The sequence below is a fragment of the Anolis carolinensis genome, chromosome 1, assembly GCF_035594765.1.
Source record: "Anolis carolinensis isolate JA03-04 chromosome 1, rAnoCar3.1.pri, whole genome shotgun sequence".
Lineage (NCBI taxonomy): Eukaryota > Metazoa > Chordata > Lepidosauria > Squamata > Dactyloidae > Anolis > Anolis carolinensis.
In genome coordinates this window covers 176,701,749-176,716,742 of record NC_085841.1, presented here as the reverse complement: position 1 = coordinate 176,716,742, position 14,994 = coordinate 176,701,749, and the positions used below count along the sequence as shown (strand labels likewise).

The following is a 14,994-nucleotide window of genomic DNA, read 5'->3' as shown; positions in this document are numbered from 1 at the left end:
TGGTTAGAGTGGTCCAGCATTTCTGAGTTCTCAAATAATATGCTGTGTCCCGGTTGGTTCCTCAGGTGCTCTGCTATGGCTGACTTCTCTGCCTGAATCAGTCTGCAGTGCCTTCCATGTTCCTTAATCCGTGTTTGGGCAATACTGCGTTTGGTGGCCCCTATGTAGACTTGGTATACGGCTGGTGAAGTAACTGGCGCGGCTCTGCTGTAACCCCTTGAAGTCTTTCTATGCTGCCCAGTTTGAAGAGGCCAGAACAGAAGTGCGCGCTGTATTTTTACGACTTGACTGAAAACACGCAGACGCCTGAAATCCCTTTAGCCCAAGAGCCGAGGCAGAGCACCGGCGCTTTAAGAGTGCTGGCTGCGCCTGCGCATACGGCTCCTCTCTCAACGAGCGCCTGAGGAAAGTGACGTCACGGACCCGAGGAAATGGTGGGCAGGAGCGTCTTCCAGGAAAACCACAATTCCCAGAAAGCCAGGCCTCTCCTGACGTCACGAAGGGACCGGCGATTGGCTGGCTCGGGCGCGGTGGGCGGGGCCGTGGGCGAGCTGCCTTGTCGCTGGGTGTTTGCGATTGCGCCGGGCGCGACAGAGCAGCCGCAGGAGTAGTGGCGGCGGCGGTGGTCGTGAAGAAGGCAGGAAGGAGTGAGGGAAGGGGAAGGAGGGGGCGGGCCGGGTCGGGTCTATCTCTCTCCCTCCCTCTCTCTCGCGAGTCTGCTCCATGGGGCTGGGCCCGGGCCCTCCCGCGGAGCGGCCATGAACTGACAGGACTCCTTGGCGCTCGGGGCGGGCGGCTGAGGGGCCGGCCGGTGGCGCGAGCTGCTCCTTCGCCGCCCCCGCCATGAACTACCAGCACCAGCAGCACCTCCAGCAGCAGCAACAGCAGCAGCAGCTGGCCAACTCGTCGGCCATCCGGGCGGAGATCCAGCGCTTCGAGTCGGTGCACCCCAACATCTACTCCATCTACGAGCTGCTGGAGCGGGTCGAGGAGCCGGCGCTGCAGAACCAGATCCGGGAGCACGTCATCGCCATCGAAGGTGAGCCACCCCTTCAGCCCAGAGGAGCGGAGAAGCATTGGCGCGCAGAGCTGGAAGGGACCCCCAAGCCGGCCAGCCCGACCCCCTTCTGCCAGGCAGGAAGGGCACCATCAAAGCACCCCCGACAGATAGCCACCCAGCCTCTGTTTCAAAGCTTCCACCACACTCCGAGGCAGAGAGTTCCACTGCTGAACAGCTCTCACAGTCATGAGTGTCTTCCTAATGTTCAGATGGTATCTCCTTTCCTGTCATTTGAACCCATACTCCTAGTCCTGAACAGATGTGTCCCACATTTCATAGCATCCTAGAGTGAGAAGGAACCACAAAGGCCATCCAGTCCAACCCCCTTCTGCCGGGCCATCAAAGCCCTCCAGACAGATGGCCATCCAACCTCTGTTTCAAAGTTTCCTCCACACTCTGGAGCCGAGAGTTCCACTGTTGCACAGCTCTCACAGTCAGGAGTTCCTTCCTAATGTTCAGGTGGAATCTCCTTTTCTGTCATTTGAACCCGTTGCTCCTAGTCCTGAATAATATAGCTCCCCCCCACTTATCCAGAAGTGTCCCACATTTCATAGCATCTTAGAGTGAGAAGGAACCACAAGGGCCATCCAGCCCTTTCTGTCAGGCCATCAAAGCACTCTTGACAGATGGTCGTCCAACCTCTGCTTGAAAACCTTGAGAGGGACTGCCCTCTCAAACGGCGGCATGTTCCACTGCTGAAGCCTTCTTCCTAATGTTTAGTTTGAATCCTTTGCTCCATGTATTGGCATCCAGAGCAACTTAAAGCCAGCTTGCCTCCTCGTCAATGTGGCATGGCCGGTTAAATCGCTAAGCTGCAGAACTTGCTGATCGGAAGTTTGGTGGTTCAAATCCACAAGGACAGGGAGCTCCTGTTGTTAGCCCCAGCTTCTGCCAACCTATCAGTTTGAAAACATGCAAATGTGAGTAGATCAATAGGTACTGCTCTGGCGGGAAGGTAACAGTGCCCCATGTAGTCATGCTGGCCACATGACCTATGAGACCTCTATGGACAGTGCTGGCTCTTTTGCTTAGAAATGGAGCTGAGCACCAACCCCCAGAGTCGGACAAGGGGAAACCTTTACTTTTACTATCATATACGCTCTTGGCCTTCTTTCCTCCAGGCTACACATCCCCATCCACCTTGCCTTCTCATAGGGTTTAGCTTCCAAAACTTTAACCATTTTGTTTTTTATAAAACTTGCATATACATAAGGAGATACTTTGGAGTTGGGACCTGCATCTAAATAGGAAAGTTGTTTATGTTTCTTGGACTTCTTATATACGTAGCCTGAAGGTAACTTTGCACTCAGTATTTTAATTTTTTTCTACATAAAATTTGTGTACATTAAAGTATCAGAAAGTGCACGCATCACTCTCAGCCACACATACAGATGGTTTTGGAGTACTTTGGATTTCAGCATTCTGGATAAGGGATGGGATGCTTAACCCATAGTAGCCTGAAATCACCAGTTCACCTTATGAATTTTGTAGGATTTTCTTAGGCAACAAATGCTCAGAAGTGGGTTTTTCCACTACCTTCCTCCAAAGTATAACTTACAGCATCTGGCCTTATTTGGCAGCCCCCTTTCCAAAAGATGCCATCTGCATTGTAGAATGAATGCAATTTGACAGCACTTGACCTGCCTTCGCGCAATGCTGTGGGATCCCGAGTTGCCCTTTGGTCAGGCACTTTGGCAGAGAAAGCCAAAAACTTTGGAAAACTAGAACTCCCACGATGCCATGGTATTGAGCCATAGCAGTTAAAGTGGTTTCAAATTACATTAACTCAGCAATGTAGATGCCCCCAAGTATGAGTCAGGCTTGGCTCTGCTTGGCTTTCTAAAGCCAGGTCTGGTCTCCTGCTTGGTTTCCTGTTGGCTCTTGACCCTGTTTTGTGTTAATGCAACAGCAGCAATAATGGTAATAATACCTATCCTCAGTGTATAAATAAGGCGTGCTCCAAACCACTCAGGTGTTTGTTACAACAACTCTTTAAGGCAAGTCAGCATTATCCTATTGTTTTAGAGGGCAGAAGGATAAAGCTGACAGAATGGGTTGCCTAAGGCCACAGGGCCAGTTTCGGATTAAGTGCTCAGTCTCTGCCCTTCACCAGCTAAGAACCAGGTGCTCCCCCTTCAGTGACTTCACAACGAATAAAATAAAACTCAATAATTTGAGGTTTGTTCCTCTTATTTAGGTAAAGGACCGGCTTTTGTGTGTGTTTGTGTTTCAGTCTGCCTTGCTATGGCAAGAGAGAAAGTACTTTGTTTCTCTTTAAAATAATGGTTTTTCAGAGACCAGGGAAAACTGCAACATATAGTAAACATGACGCATAAAAACCAAACCAACCTTTAAAAAGAAGAGTATTGGTTAGGCAAAGATAAAAACGGAGTCTTAAAAGTGTTATTACATTAGAAACATCCCTATCCTTTGAAAGTGCAGAATTTACATGTCCTTTCTTGATACATCTCTGATGGAAAGCTCTTGAAAGAAGGGGGTTGAAGAAAATTCTGTTTTGATGAGTTCACAGGATGGATGTCCTAGAGTTTCCTGTGGGATTTTTCATTGTTCGTATGGCACAGAAAGGTGAAACTGAGATCCATATGTCTGTTTTGCAGACGCAATGGAAAGGCCTCATGACATTTTCTGGTCCTATCATCTTCTGTAAGGGCAGTGGGGTGTGCTACCTGAAGAGCCGCCATTGTACCAGTGTTTGTGAAGCTTAGGCTGGTTCTACACCACTATATAATGCAGTTTGGAACTATATTATATGGTTAGTTTAGACCCATAAAATGTAATTCCAAGTGCCATTGCATGACAGTGTAGATCCAGCCATAATCTTATTACTGGCTTTTAGACTATATTAAATAGAGTAGGCACCTGCTCTCTGACTCTCAAAACAATAGTTTAACAGGCTCAGCAAGAATTCTGTTCATGGCTATTTGACAGAAAATCCCATTGATTTCACTGGAGCATGGTCCCAAGCAAATGGGTATAAAATGTATTTTTCTTACACCAAATATTTTTTAAGATTCATTAAACAGTCTTCTGTTTTGTTAAGAATCTGCTAATGAGTCCTAAGCTGAATGGCTGAACTGAACATTACTACTGCCTGTGCTGATTCAGGCTGTAAAATTTAATGAATTTTAATTGGTTGACTGAATTTCTTTCTGCTTTTTAAATAACTCCTCTTTTCTTTGGGGGTTATCACACCAAATGTGCAGTTCTTTAGCCCAGGGTGGCTAATGCAACTCTTCAGATGCAGCTTCCATCAGTCCTAGTCAGCATAGAAAGTGGTAAAAATACTAGAAGTTGCCTCCGACAACATCTGGAGAGCCATGTTTTGACAATCCTTGTGCTCATTTACATCTGATAATAGACTGAGTAAACATATAGAGTATTACTGGGTGTCCTACCAAATAAATCTGCTGAGCATGGAGGTAAAACACATTTGGAAAAAAAACCCCTCATTTTCCTTAGTAGAGGAGTGGAATATCCTACATTTGGGAATGTTCTACTCTTGTCTTTAAACTGATTGTTTCATAGATAAGATAGTTCTTTTTTTTCAGTGATCAGGTACGAAATTTTTCAGCATTCAAATAGCTTGGAAAAGTTTAATTTGTTCTGGAAAGCCAAATGGTATGTATGTATGTGAGTGCTTTTGCATCAACTATCTTTTTGCAAAGAAAAAAGTTTGCAGTGGAAAATAACATTGAAAAATTCACAACAACTCTTGCAATATTGGCCAGTCAGGAGCCAATATTGAATATTGAAATGCTCTGTTTTTGGGTAATTGTGTGGTTTCTAGACTATATGGCCGTGTTCTAGTAGCAGCATTTTTTCTGATGTTTTGCCTGCATCTGTGGCAGGCATCTTCAGAGGATCTGATGGTGGTAAAGCAAGTGGAGTATATATACCTGTGGAGTATATATACCTGTGGAGTGTCCACGATTGGAGAAAAGAACCATTGTCTGTTGAACAAGTGTAAAAGGTGCAATTAGCGAGCTAGATTTGTATGTGTTGAGTGAATAATCATGAAGGTAGCATAGGTAATTAGTGAGAGCATCTGCATAGAAGCAACCTGGTCTTTGTTGCCTTTGAATTGTTTGCTGCCTTGAGACATCTTTTGTCTGGGTGGTGTTCACTGGCCCTTGATTGCTTACTGCTTGGCGACTTCTTGTGTCTGGGTGGTGCACATTAGTCACTGTCCTGATCCTAGTGTTTTTCAATACTGGTAGCCACATTTTGTTTATTTTTTTGGTTTCTTCCTTTTTGTTGAAATTGTCCATATACTTGTGGATTTCAATGGCTTCTCTGTGTAGTCTGACATAGTGGTTATCTGAGAATTTCTGTGTTCTTGAATAATAATTTGTGCCCAGCTCAGTTTATTATGTGTTCTACTATTGCCGATTTTTCTGGTTGAAAATGCTGCTAGAACATGGCCATACAGCACAGAAACCACACAACACCCCAATGATTCCGGCTGTGAAAGCCTTCGACCATACATTCTCTATTCTTGTCTTCAAGAAAAAAAATCATATTTATCTCTCTACTGCTTAAATTGAAAGAATTGACTTCATTCTCCAATTTTAAAAGAAGAGGCTCAAATAGTAGTTGTGATTACTTTTTTTTCAGATTAGTCTTCTAAACGTGAGGATATGGTGTAGGAATTTGTTTGACAGAAGTCTGTTTCTTCTACTGTCCAGTATAATTCCTTCTCTTCTCTATCACAGTGCCTATAGATAGGTCCAGTTTTGTGAAACTTTACTGTACTTTGAGATGTGAGACTATAAGGTTGCAATACATTATTTGCTGCTCCTGAAAATTCTGTAAAGATTTTTTTGTGTTCTTGTAGGGCAAAAGTTATGTGATAGTTAGATTGAAAGACAGTCATAGCTATTAGACAGAAGGGTACTATAATTGAATTATTTTTCACCACTGCAAATGAAGAAATTGATATAGATCCAGAATCCATGATCCAAAATGCTTGAAATCAGAAGTATTTTGGATTTTTATTGTGGAATAGTTTTATTGCCATGTACATTCATAATGAGATATTTTGGAGATAGGACTTAAGTCTCAACACAACATGCATGTTTGTTTCATATAGTCTGAAGGTAATTTATACATTTTTAAAAAAAATTGTGCATGAAACATTTGTGTTCATTGAACGCTAAGTAAGCAAATGTGTCACTGCCCCAGCACCAATGTGGATGATTTTAGGGTATTTTAGAATTCTAGATAACGGATGCTCAACCTGTAATATAAAAGTCATACTGACTCATAATACATGTAAGTTTTTAGACTTGTGAGAGGGATATTACGATAATCCAAACTTTTCAGAAGTAGCAGAAAAAACATAAAAACAGTATACCAGAGGTTAAGCATACCAGTGCTATGGATCATTTTTTATAATAGTATACTTCTGCATGTGTATATTTGCTAACTTTCTTTGTGTTGATTACTGTACATTATTTTGACATTGGTATTGGCCCAAGATTCATTTTCTGAAAGAATACACACAATTCTATCCTATCTTTCTTCTTCTTCTAAATCCTAGGTCATATCTTTTTTGTCCTCTTTATACAGATTTTGCTTTTATTATCCTTTGAACTCGTTATTGTGTAAATCCTCTGAAATTCAAGCAATAAACATGCTCTTGAATGCTAATAGGGTTACATTGTTAAATTCAAATTATATTTTTGGGTGGGAATAGATGAGGTGTTGTTTTAGTAAGGAAAATTGCTGGTTAACAATAGTAATAATTGTGTGAAATATATTATCTTTGTTTTCAGTGGCTTTGAAGTTTAATCTGGTAGCAAGCAGATTGTGTTTCTTGTATTTAGGGTTATTTACAACATCATCTTACATGTAATTTGCAGTCTTAAGTTACCTGAGAATATCACTGAACTTATTTCTGGGTAGAATGTATCACATTGCAATGCCTGGGTTTTTTTTTTTTTTTGAGAAATTCCAATTTCAGAATTAGGTACAATGTCTAATTTAATTAATTTCATTATTCATTTTAACTCAAGGCACTTCCACATTGCACATTTATAGCATTATGACTTCACTTCACTTTCGTGGCTGCATTTTATAGAATCCTCCTGTTTATAGTGTGGAGAGGCACTAGAGCTCCACAGCTGAGAATCTGATATGCCTAAACTGCAGGTCATGTGATGTGACGGGATGGAATGGTAGTCAAAGTGGAATCATAGCATTATAAATATGTAGTACGAATGGTCTCAATCCAGGGTTCTAGATTGATCTCTTGGAAATTTTTAGAAAATACGGATATTATAAAATACTTTTTTTTTGGGTTGCACATACACTTCAGTAGGCTTGGAACAAGTGAACACTGTAAAATAAAAGTATCTCAAGTGCCAGGAAGGAATGGCTTCCAAAACTCCAGACAGTCTGGAGCAGACGCCTTGGAGTGTTGTCTTGTTGTTGTTCTGGGCTCTAAGGAGTAGAGTTTCAGAGTATGGATGGGAATAACCACTTCTTCACTCCCTCTTCCATTTTAGCTCTCAACCTGAGTGTTTTATAGATCCACAGCAGGATGAGGAACGTACTGTTCTTAAGAATAGGAAAGAGAAAACATCTTCTTGAAATGCCCAAAATAGTGTGCTAAGGCCTTCAGCAGAACAAGTCATCATGTTCTGTTTTGCTTGTTCTGCTGTCTGCTTAATCTAATATATTTTAGCTGGTTGCAACCTGAACTTAAATGGGAGACTTGTGCAGTTTGGCTGATTTACGTTTTAGATGCCTTCCACCTGTCTCTTGACTTACTGCCACCAGCAGTCTAGTTCTCAGGCACCTGTCAAAATACTTGGCTTCTGTTTTCCTTTCTCTCCATGTGCTTGGTTAATCTCATAATTTGGCTTTGCCTGACATTTCTGTTGCATCGTGGTATTTCTTCTGGCTCCAATAAACCACAACAATTGATAGATCTCTAGCCTTGTGTTTCAAAAATAGAAACCCACCATTACCTCTCTAGCCCAGTGTGCATTGCTCAGAGTAATCCAATTAACTGCATGTCTCCCACTAATTCATAGAGTCTGCAATCTTTACCCTGAGGCTGGACTCCTAATTGCACACCTGGTGGTCATAACATCTTGCTGCATTTATTATTTTTTTGTTTCTTGCTCCATCCCATACTTTTTCCTTGCATTACCTTGCCTGAAAAAAAGAGTTCTAAAGAATTCTGAAATTATGTGCATTTGTGGCATTTCAGTTGTTTCTAATTAAAATAGTTTGTGCTTGTGGATTTTTCTTTATATGAGGAAATCTTCTAATTTGCACACCTTTATACTTTTGCATACTTTGGGAATAGCCATTATGTACAGCTACAAAAAATAATGTCTTTTTAGTATGGAAGCAGCAGAGCACGTAATGCAGAAAAACATCTTAGTAGAGAAACATCCACTTGTACTTTAGAAAAGGGCATCAGCTTTGATAGGAAGGTTGGATGTTCACTGTAAATCATAAATGAGTAGAGTTGTTAACCCAACTCAATATGTGGGCAAACAGACAAACATGTCTTTATTAGTTTCTTTGCCCACGTACACATGCTATGGTTGTATCTGACCTTCTGATCTCTTTCCCCAGTAGGCAAAGACCGCTTTACTATCAGCACTATAGATTTTTAAGAAGCATGAGTAGAGGGTGAAAGGGAGAAACGTGCCAAGAGGAAGGTGTGTCGTGACCGCCTTCCATCTGGAAACACGTGTCCTCACTGCATAAGACCATGCGGATACAGAATACGTCTTCAAAGTCACTTACAGATCCACTGCCAAGACTCTACCCTTGAGAGACAAGTGATACTTGGCCACAAATGATTGCCTATGATGATGTGATGCCTTCAGGCTTTTTTGTTTTTAAGTTAAGAAGAATACTTTTGTATGCTTATCCTTTTAGTTATACTTTACATGTCCTTTAAATTGTTTTAACTATGAACTTTTCAACAGAACATTTCATTGTTTTTAAACTTTTGTATAATAAGATTTTAGCTGAACTCTGTATCCTGTTGTTGTCAGCTACGTGGCTGCTATGCTGGGGAAAAGGTGAACTAAATTAAATAAATAGAAATTCTTGACCAAGGCTGATATTGGAAAATATGTATAGCTGATGTGTATTTTTGCTTGGTGTAGTTAAAATTTCATTGCTGTTTATCTTGAATTGGGTGAGAAGGATTTGAAACATTGAGAAATAATTGCTGTGGAGGGTGCATGATTTTAGTGCTTTAATGCAGGCAATCCTCTTACCATGAGTTGTATTTTCAAGAATATCAGAGTACTTGGAGATTCTGTAACACCATGTCAGAAAGAACTGCAGAGATTGAAGTTCAACTTTGATACTTTGTAAAGCTTACCTTGGACCAGTCATGCTTTCTCAGTATATTGTATTCTACAAGATTGTTGTGAAACTAAATGGAAATGAGATTGTATTTGTTATTATTACTATTATTAAAGTTATTATTATTTACTTTATTTTTATCCCACCTTTCTCCTGATATAGGGAATCTGGGAAGCTAACAATTATAAAGCAGTGGTAATTAAAAATAATGTGGCTACATTAAAATACAAATAAAAATTGAAACAATTAAATCAGTTATGTTATTAAAACCATTAAGCATTAAAATATTACAATGTATTAATACCTTAAAATTCCAATCACGTTCATTTACAAACACCTGATGACAGAGATACATTTTCACCTGCCTGTGAAAGGAAAGCAGAGGCGGGGCCATCCTTGTCTCTCTTGGGAAGGAATTCCAGAGTGTCAGAGGCCCTTTCTCTTGTTGCCACCAAATGCACCTCAGAGGGTGATGAGGCAGAGAGAAGTCCCTCTCCAGATGATCTAAATATTATAATATACATATACAGAGAAATAACCTGGATTCAAGCCATATAGAGTTTTAGAGGTCAAACCCAGCACTTTGAACATGATGGTCTGTGATGTCACTGGTAAAGAAAAGGAGTGGATTGGCTGCTGGTAGGTGACATGTGGATGATGGGAAAGAAGGACAGAAAGAAAGAGAAAAAGAAGAAGGAAGAAAAAACAGGAGAAGGTATGAGGGGAGGGAAGAAAAGTAAAAGAAGGAAAGAGAAAGAAAGGAAATAAAGGATAAAAGGTATAAGAGAAGAAGAAGGGAAAACAAAGGAAGGCAGAGAAAAGAAAGAAAGAAAAAGGAAGAAAGAAAGACAGAACGGGGGCGGGGGGCGGGGATGTACAATAGAAAACTAGGGGATGGTTGGCAATAGAAAGATCATGTAACCTTCCCTGGGCTTCTCGAAAGCAAGACATAAATGTGTATGTCACTTCACAGACTGCAAGGGTTCATATTTTGAGATGTATGTTATGTTTTTGATCTGAAGTTGTGGGAACTCCAAGGAGATATATTTCTGTTTAAATCAAGGGCAGGTTTTGTGGTCTAAATCCGGACTTCTTAAACTTTTAATACTTGCGGCTCCTTTCTACTCAAGAATAGCTCTAAAATTCCAGGTTTTGTCAATAAGATTGCATAGTTCCTAAGCTTTTTAAAAATTGTTTTATGTAAGCTGCTTTTATTAGGTCCTGCTCTCAAAGATGTCATGTACATTTTGGAATGAATGTATAAATTAATATTGGTTTGGTAACTTGACTACAAGCCTTGTTGTTGTTGTTGTTGTTTTCGTTGTCATTGTTGGTGGTGACAGTGGAAGATAGTACTGGGAGAGTCAATACATTGAGGTGGTTTGAGTTCTTAAACTACAGCTCTAGAGACCAGGTTCCGAATTCTTGCTCAACCACAGAAACTCATTGGGTGACTTTTGGTAATCACACTCTCTCAGACTCAAAAGAAGGAAAATGCAAACAATCTCTGAATAAATATTGCCAAGAAAATCCCAAGATAGTTTTGCCTTGCTGTCTCCATGAGACAGAAATTACTTGAATGCACACAACAACCAAGGCAGTACTGGCACCCCAAAGCATCTCAAGGAAATATATTAAGATTGAAAGTATCAAAATTGAATACTGGGTGCATGTGTGAAGTGGTAGAATACCTGTATTACCACTTAATGTTAATCTGGTATACCCAATGAATGCACTTGCTATGGCAGGCTTTGTTTGGGCATTGTTGTAATACTGATGAATATTTGGGTGGGGATGCATATAATGAAACTAAAGAGAAAATTTATGTTCTCAACATTCTTGCTGCTCAGTGTTCATACATATACAATTAATTCATTTAATCATTAAGGTGTGCTGAGAATATTAATGAAATTTAAATTTGATAACTTTGATTTGTCGTCTTCTGAATTACAATCTGACCAGTTGGGGATAAGTTCTTGACATAATTCTCATATATGAAGTACTGAAAAACATTCACTTTGTTTACATCTCTTTTTCCTTGCAGCTGTTGGGAACTAATCTTATAGATGTGTGTTTTAGATACAACTGAACTGCTGCAGGTGTTGCAGTTCATATCATGAGAACTCTCACAGTTAGTATCAAATGCATGTGCATATCCATATATTTAGAAAACAGTAAGCATGTCGGGTCTCCGAGTGTTCAGCAGTCCCAAATACAGAAGTTTATCTTATATGTCTATCGTTCTTGAACTCTTAATAATTTTCAAAGATGTAATGTATAGTATTAAGCTTTTCTAGAAAATAAGTAATATCTACCTTGATCTATTTATGTGTCCATTTTTGTTTATATATTTCTGTTGTAATAATTGTATGTCTGTCAGTAATTGAAAGAATCATGGAACTGAGTCGCACTAAACCATAGCTTCGCCAGTGGAAAGAGGGAGGTTTACTACTGAACCTTTTAAATATTAGTTGTTCCACTGAAACACAGGAATCTCTTTCTTTATTAATATGTAAAGAATGGAACTCATCAACTGAAAAATGACTCTTATTGTCTTATCATAACTTTTATGTTTAGCTGCTTATTTACTGTAGATTTTTGGTCTAAGTAACTCCTGGATGTTCCTAGTAATATCTAAATGTGCTTAGGCACATTCTCTCTTGTTTTCTAAAAAAAAAAAAAGTCTGATTCAGGAACAAGGCTGACTAGAGGTGCATGTAAGCAATAAGCCTTGGCTGACCTTGACAAATGAAGGCTTTGCTCCACCTGCACTGAGTTCAGAAACAATGATTGCAGAAATTCTAGACGCTTGCTGTGCTCTTGCTTTCTTGCCCTACATGCAATAATGATATCCTCCTGGCTTAGAAAATGTTCATAGATAAATTTCATGTAGCTTAGCAGGGGAGACTAAAAAGAAGATGTAGGAGAAAGACCTGAATAGTTCAGCTTCATCTTTTTTTGTGTCTGCTACAAGTTTATGCTTCTGACACTCAGGAAGCTGAAGATTTTAGATAACAAAATTATATACTGTGGCACATAAATGATTGTCGTGCGGTGGTTGCTTGCTCCCCCCCCCCTTGCTGCCATTACCTTCCCTCTTGTGATGATAAAGGGCTACTGACCATCTCATCTTTTTTACATTAAGTAGGTGTGTTGGTTACAGATCCTATGTTTTTATATAAGAATTATGGATTGTTTATGGAGTGGGTAAAATAGACTTCCTGTGTTATATAGCCTTTATTTACACACTGAATAAACCTAGATCATAAATAATAGACATTTAATTTAATTTCAGTTCATTTTAGAGTGGCAGGGTGGATTGATTTAAATCAAGATTTCTTAAATCACTGATATAAATCATAATTTGATTTAATATATGATGTAAATAACCAAGAGTGAACTGTGATTTATATGTGTGATTTACATAAAGTTTTCCTTGGTGCTTGTGTCATGTAATTTTGAACAAATGTATAAATCTGATCAGTGTGGTGTGTTCAGTTAAAACTTATCAGAGTAGTTTATAATATTGAAGGAATTGTTCACATTGTTTTTAAATATTTATTTATTTCAAAAATGGTAATTCATGCTACACTAATATCCTGTGAACTTGCAGATGATGCATTAGTTCAGCAGGAATGATAAGAAGTAGGTTATACCCCAGTTTAACAATATTTCTGCTTAAGTCTCATGTTCATTCTCAGTTAAAGTGGACCTAAAATCACTGCGAAGTGGGGGATCAACTTTATTCTGTTTATTCCGGCAATTCAGTTTAGGTGTACTTACATTAAATCTTAAATGTTGCATAAATGTCTTACATTCATTAACTGCAGCATTGCTGGTATTTTTAAACCATAGAAACATACTTACATATTAAGTTCTAAATTTTTACAATATTCTTTATTATCAAGAATTGACCATGTAATATAATATGTCTCAATGTTTTAATTTTCATCAATATGGCAATTTCCTCTTTATGATATCCTAAGTAAATTTATTATCTATGTGTGTTTTTAGTATAATTTTACAAGTCATGTATTTTCTGTTACTAAAATTACAAAGTCATATCTTTACTTTTTTTTTAAAAAAAAATCACATCTTGGACCCGTTCACATTACTCAGTTACAACATTCTGATTCCACTTTAATTGCTATGGATTCCTAGGTTTGGCAGCTGAGGGTGTGGTCTTGGGAGGAGAATTCTCCTCTGAACAAATCACAGTCCTAGGTGAATTGCATTGGAAGCAATCATGACAGAGTAGAATCATAGTAGTATAATTACTCAGTGTGAAAGTTCTTGACTATTAAGCTCACAAAATAATTGGTTTTAGTTCTTTGAAACATTCAGGAACTTTCCTTAGTTTTGGTTGCTCATGTTCAAATAGTATAATCCATTTAAAAGCTAGATTCATATGTTAATTCAAATTTGCATAATCTATATACACTACATCTGCAGACTTTGTAAGAAAAAATATTTCCTATAAGTTACTGCTTTTTATAGCTGGCTACAGTTTCCCCTATTTGTCCTAACATGGTGTCATTTGCCCGATGGTCTCTCTTCAGATGGTATAAATCTTTCACCTTTACTATAAACTATTACTGTCCAAACATAACAAAGACCTGCCAACCAAAAATGGCCATTTGTGGTTTTAATGTGAAGATAACTGATTTTAGTGTTTATGTATATTTATGGTTTATTTTATGTTCTGGCATTGAATGTTTGCAGTATATATGTTGTGTTCCGCCTTGAGTCCCCTTTGGGGTGAGAAGGGCGGAATATAAATGTTTTAAATAAATAAATAATTGTGTAGAAATCCATTTTTGTGATGACTATGAGTTGTTTTGTTTTGTTTTTTCTTCAGCTAGGCTTGTGTTTCTTTTTCAAAAAAGGAAGGAAGGAAGGAGACAAGAAGATGGGAAAAATGGAGGGAGGGTAATGGAATATGTGGCAAGTGTGACAATGGGAGAGATAAGGAAATGATAGCAAAGGAAAAGATGGAAAAGGGCATGAAAGGTGAGCGGGAATAAGGACAATGAAAACAGAGGTCACCTTTTAGAGAGGTGATGAAAGATTCCTAACATTTTGAAGCTTTTTGTTAAAGCTCTTAAGTTATGTGGAATATTTAAGAAAACTTTGTAGCATTCAGCAATGATTGAAAATTGAGTGCAATATATTGTTTAAGAGGAAAATGAAAAACTAGAAAAATCTCAAGAACAATGTTATGGAAATTATTCTGAGAATATGCTCTAGAAAATATTCACACCTCACATTCACTCACCCTTCTATGGGCATCCAAATGATTTACTACAAATGTTATGTTTGGGATAGTTTTCTACCAGCATAGAAATGAATAGCTTGCAGAGAAACCACTTGAGCCAGATGGTGGCAAAGGGTGGTAGACGAGCAAAACACACTGCTTGGCTGCCACATTGTTTTGCTTGCTTTTAAAATAATGGTTTAAATAGTCAATTTTAAATATTTTTCTTTCATTAGTAAATGATAAGCACTTATTATGACATTTTTGTTCATTGATGGAAACAGAAATATGATTTTTCCTGCTTTTCATGTCTGATTATAGA

General features: G+C 38.9%; 1 protein-coding gene across 3 annotated transcripts in view; it reads left to right on the top strand.

Annotated features, from left to right (window-relative positions):
* Nucleotides 1–567: 567 nt before the first annotated feature.
* The window catches only part of agap1 (ArfGAP with GTPase domain, ankyrin repeat and PH domain 1), a 396,335-nt gene continuing 381,908 nt past the window's right edge, over nucleotides 568–14,994 (top strand). For 2 of the 3 annotated variants that reach the window (XM_062959942.1, XM_062959932.1), the window contains exon 1: nucleotides 568–1,039. In XM_062959942.1, coding sequence (XP_062816012.1) covers nucleotides 844–1,039 — 196 coding nt within the window. In that variant the 5' untranslated portion in view covers nucleotides 568–843. The remainder of the gene's footprint in view (nucleotides 1,040–14,994) is intronic. The other variant, XM_062959953.1, reaches the window with a different exon arrangement.